The sequence below is a fragment of the Perkinsus marinus genome, assembly GCF_000006405.1.
Source record: "Perkinsus marinus ATCC 50983 genomic scaffold scf_1104296977064, whole genome shotgun sequence".
Classification (NCBI taxonomy): Eukaryota; Perkinsozoa; order Perkinsida; family Perkinsidae; genus Perkinsus; species Perkinsus marinus.
The window spans coordinates 47,776-52,998 of NW_003200286.1; the positions used below are offsets into that span (position 1 = coordinate 47,776).

Genomic DNA, 5,223 nt, shown 5'->3' on the forward strand with positions numbered 1-5,223 from the left:
ATGCAAAAATTGGCGATGACAATATGAAAATTTCGAGAAAATTTTGGTAAATTGTTTTAAATTTCCATACACTTCTACCCGAATTCAGATGTAAACTCCTATAATTAGCTTTGAAAACTCCTGAGCTCAGCAGCTGAGGAAAGCGATTACATATATTTCTCCTATTATTACTCACAGAACGCCCATTAGCAATTTTCGTCTTCATCATTTCCTCCAACAACTCGACAGCTTTATCTCTCATTCCTTCACTAGCATACCCCTTCAGCATAGTAGTCATCGGAACCTAAAAAAATGTCTCCACCGGGAATCGAACCCGCGACCTTTGGATCCTACCACAGAGGGCCCCACCGAGTCACGCATCTCCGCCAGAAACCTACAACAATGACAATTGCAACCTTAAAGAGTGCCAAACTGCATTGACCGAGAAAAAATATTTCAGTGGAGTTTCCCCCGTTTTACGTGAAGCGGTGTAAAACTCCGTGAAAAACGCGATATTCGCGGCGCTATGCAGTAGTTGCGAAATATATTTCTTACTAGTGTTATTCATATCACGGATGAAAATTCAGTGGAGTTTCCCCCGTTTTACGTGAAGTGGCGTAATACTCGGTGAAAAACGCGATATTCGCGGCGCTATGCAGTAGTCGTGAAATGTATTTCTTACTAGTGCTATTCATATCACGGATGAAAATTCAGTGGAGTTTCCCCCGTTTTACGTGAGGTGGCGTAATACTCGGTGAAAAAAACGCGATATTCCCGGTGATATGCAGTAGTCGTGAAATGTATTTTTCACTAGTGTTTTTCATATCACTAAAGGTGAAACTTCGGCGACTTTCAACTCCTCGAAGAACTCTCCCTCGCTTTGAATGTTAGTGATAAAGAAATATATTTTTGCTTACTTCAGCTGAGCTCAGGAGTTCATATATACAAATTTTTGTAAAAAGTATACAGGATTCCCCCTAAATTTCCTCATAATTGTCACCAACACATGTAGTCGATCAGTGCTGGAATTTATGTTAGCTTTCCTCAGCTCAGCTCGAGAGTTTCCTCACTAATTATACACGAGTAGAAATGTACAGAAACCAACAACAATCTCCCAAAATTTCCTCAAAATTTTCATATTGTCACCAACATATTTTCCCACACACTTTTACTTACTCTTCCGCCTTAGTAATATCATCGCATCGAACACATACGTTGATGATGTTAGCATAGGTATGCTTATCAGGTCGACCTCCAGCTTTTTTGATACTATCCATAATTCCCAGAGCCGTCACTGAAATTGATCTACCTCGTGCTGCACAGTGAGAGCGCTACTACCCAATTCTTTTCTTTCGGCCGCTCGAGTAAGCTTCTTGTTGAAGGGCATCACATCGACTTTTTTCTCGCGTTTTTGTTGATTTTTCTTGTTCTTTTTCCCTTGACCGATCTGAGTCGCACAACAAAATTACTCATAGGCTGTTTTAGAGGAGTATATGTTCGCTCGTTACGGTAGAAAATGCACGAAAACTAATGATAATTTTCATATTGTTGCCAACACGTGCAGTTGTGTGGTGGATTGCCGACCTCCGTTTAGCCTTGCGTTTCATTCTCCACAGAGTGAGAGTATATAATGCACGAAGATATGTGACGGTTCCGCGAAAATAAGGAAGAACACCGAGATACCGATTATGATTTACGAGGAGATGAGTAAATTTTTGCTATTGTAATCATTCTACATAGAGTTGCACCCTTCTCAGTGGTTCTTTCTCCCTCTGATTCACTTACCCACTCGGGGTTTGAAACAAGTCCGTCACCATTCACTCGACGAACTCTCGGATCACGAGAACTACCGTTCAGTCAAAAAGATGTCTACAGTTGACCATGTGCATATATGCGTAAGTAGACTCCCCCTACTACTACTACTAATACTACTACTACTGCTACCACTACTACTACTACTACTGCTACCACTACTACTACTACTACTACTACTACTACTACTAATACTACTACTAATACTACTACTAATACTACTAATACTACTACTACTACTACTACTACTACTACTACTACTACTACTACTACTACTACTACTACTACTACTACTACTACTACTACTACTACTACTACTACTACTACTACTACTACTACTACTAGTACTACTACTACTAGTACTACTACTACTACTAGTACTACTACTACTACTACTACTACTACTACTACTACTACCTTATTGATCTTCTCACCCGAAGCCAGCTTCTGGATGAGACCGAAGCGGATCTTCATAAAGAGCAATGACAACTGAATAACATCCGAGATCACAAAATATATAACAACAAATAAAATACAACTTCATGAAACAATTACGTAAGGAGGAGTTCGAATCTTCTCATGTGGGAGTCCAGCAGCTTTACGAAGGAAGGACTCGACCATAGTAGGTAACCATTTAACTTTGAGAAAAAACGTTGCCCAAGGGTTTGATAACAATGGGGAAAATGTTGCTAATGTGATGATGACATTTACATGGGAAACTGATTGAAGAATGTGTTCCTAGCCATCCGCATTGATCAGCCTTAGTCGTAGGCTTGCCTTTAGCTACTAGCTGCTTAGTCTTGCTATACACTGATGTATCTACATATTGAAAAAACTATGTTGTTGTGTTTTTTGTGGAAACAGAATTATACACGTTTGACATGGTAGATTATACGAGTCACAAGTGAAGCGTTCATCAGCCTTAACAAATCAAACAAATAAACAGAGCTCACAAAGAGACGGGCGGAACAATGGTATGCTGTTGTGTTTGTCATGGCTCCTAAGACGAATCTCCTCATATCTTTGGTCGTCGCCCGCCCGACCGTTTTGCTCAGTACTAACTCGTTGCAGCATGATCAATTAAGTAAGACTAAGATTTGATTTCTCTCCTATGGTTGTGTTGAACGATGATTATCTCGACAACTTTCCCAACGAGTCCGTAATGGCCAATGAGCATACCAAGGCCAATCAACATTATAGGTTCCTGGATGATACTCTAGACCATAGCTGTCACTCAGTGTAGATGTGTGAAGGGCGAGAGCACGTTTCAAACGACACAGGGGCGTAAGTATTGAATTTGGAAGATGTGGAGTTTCACGACCGTGATATGAAAAACACTAGTGAAAAACCTATTTCACGACTACTGCATATCACCGCGAATGTCGAGTTTTTCATAGTAGAGTTTTACGCCCCTTCATGAAAAATGTGTGAAACTCCTCTTAGAACAGGATTGATTGAGTTTCGCAAAATAACTGGCTTCTCCGCAAACATAATAGTTATACATGTTAGCGAATATGAGTCACAAGCGAAGCGGTCATCAACCCTACCAGTCAAACAAATGGACCCAATCCGCAGAGGAATCGTAGGAATTATGGTATGTACTATTCGCCTACTGAAAAGTTCGGGCTGACTCGACGAAGTGAATCGGGCGTTAATGGTCGGTGCACGAATTCGGAAAACGGGGCCCTATTTCGAGCGGGCGTACCAATAAAAAATCCCAATTCTCACAGTGCAAGTGCAAGGCTGTTTAGATCGAATCTGGAGCTCTACATGAGTTCATGAGCATTCCCTGTAACCGCCTAAGTGGATCTCCATGCCGCAGAGGGGGATGAACAGTGTATCGCTCCTGCAATGTAACGCAACGATAGGAGAAGTGCAGCTAGAGGTTGGCAAGAGTTCAGAAGACTATATTCTAGAGCAGATATAACAGGTCACTACTGAAAATTGGTAAAAAAGCCATAATTTCTACCGCTGAGACGAAACGCGCTGTATTTGAGACAGTTTCACATATCAGTGAGACAATCATACATCTTCTACAAAGACGCTTTTGAAAGCTCCCAGGGTAAGATAAAGAGTCTGAGTCATCCTGATTAGAGTTATATACACCAGTTACATGACCATCATCAACGTAGTTATCATCCGCCCCAAACTCTGCCTATAATGCAATCAGGCTATGATATCGATGATGTTGAGTTGGACTATGGAGATGATACTTCACTTGGAGACATCCCAGAAGACAACTTGAGGATAACTACGTTGATGATGGTCACTCTGTCCAGAATGACTCAGACTCTCTACCTCACTCTGGGAGCTTTCAATCAACTTGTTGTTAGCAGATCCAAGTTGGTGTCCCCACAGCGATCCCTTCTGATATAGCCTCGGACAAATCTCGACAAGCCGTGACAGCATGCGAGTTCGCAGATCTCGTGACCCCACCGAAGGACCTCGAGATAGGCCTGTTTATAGTCGTCGCTCAATGGCGAGAGATCACAGGGTACGTCCCAGCCCATGTCGGCAAAACAACCTCCAATAATGGACCTCAGCGCATCTGCCAGCATCCTCGCGGATGAAGGATAATAAGACATATACACCGGAGTAATCTTTTTTGGTGAGCTGTTGAGATAAGGACGCTGCCCGGCGGAAAAACTCGAGAGCTCGACCAAGTCGAAGAGCTCGACGACAATCCGACAGTTGTGTTGAGAGCGCTCCAGTGTCTACAATGTCGCCCGCCCATTATGATGATGATGAAACGGCGGTTAATCGATTGTTGATACTAAACAATACTGTTTACTCAAATTCCTGGGATCCGACATCTAGTTAACCCACCATGTTCATCCACGCAGACAAGGATAGTGGGAAAATTAAAGTTTTCCGATGTTTTTACTCTATTGCTATTCTTGTAGTTACTGTCCAACATCATGGCTTGGTTCACTTCATCATCATCATCTGCTACGACCGCCGAGCAAAGCGCACCTGAGGAGGTAGTAGACGATGATCGAAAATTGGTACCTGCGATATTCATTGAGAAATTACGAAGGGTGGTTTCCTTTTTTCGATCACACTGGAGTTTCACCCTAGTGATATGAAAAACACTAGTGAAAAACATATATCACAACTACTGCATATCGCCGCGAATATCGCGTTCTTCGCCGAGTTTCACGCCACTTCACGTAAAACGGGTGAAACTTTACTGTAGGACTTCAGAAAGTCTTTAATTTTACTAATATCTCGTTGATACTGGATGGCCAGTAATATTCCTACTAGGTTGAGCACACGCCCAGGGAGACGGCAATGAGATCAGTTCTCGCAGCGAGGGTGAAGATGATGGGATGAGATCGACAAGTCGCTGCTGTGATGTCGAAGAAGACGCTTGTGGTAAGGATCATATGTGGGCTGGTTTCATACTTTCATACCCTAGTGATATGAAAAACA

At 42.2% G+C, this 5,223-nt stretch overlaps 1 protein-coding gene across 1 annotated transcript in view; it reads right to left on the reverse strand.

Moving 5' to 3' along the window:
• Pmar_PMAR024667 (pentatricopeptide repeat-containing protein, putative) overlaps positions 1-2,412 on the reverse strand; it is a gene marked incomplete at both ends in the record, with an annotated part of 3,706 nt that extends 1,294 nt beyond the window's left edge. Inside the window, 6 exons of the mRNA XM_002764465.1 lie at positions 172-283; positions 334-373; positions 1,156-1,273; positions 1,318-1,426; positions 2,209-2,280; positions 2,347-2,412. Of these exons, the coding sequence (XP_002764511.1) occupies positions 172-283; positions 334-373; positions 1,156-1,273; positions 1,318-1,426; positions 2,209-2,280; positions 2,347-2,412 (517 nt within the window). The remainder of the gene's footprint in view (positions 1-171; positions 284-333; positions 374-1,155; positions 1,274-1,317; positions 1,427-2,208; positions 2,281-2,346) is intronic.
• Between the last annotated feature and the right edge of the window lie 2,811 nt (positions 2,413-5,223).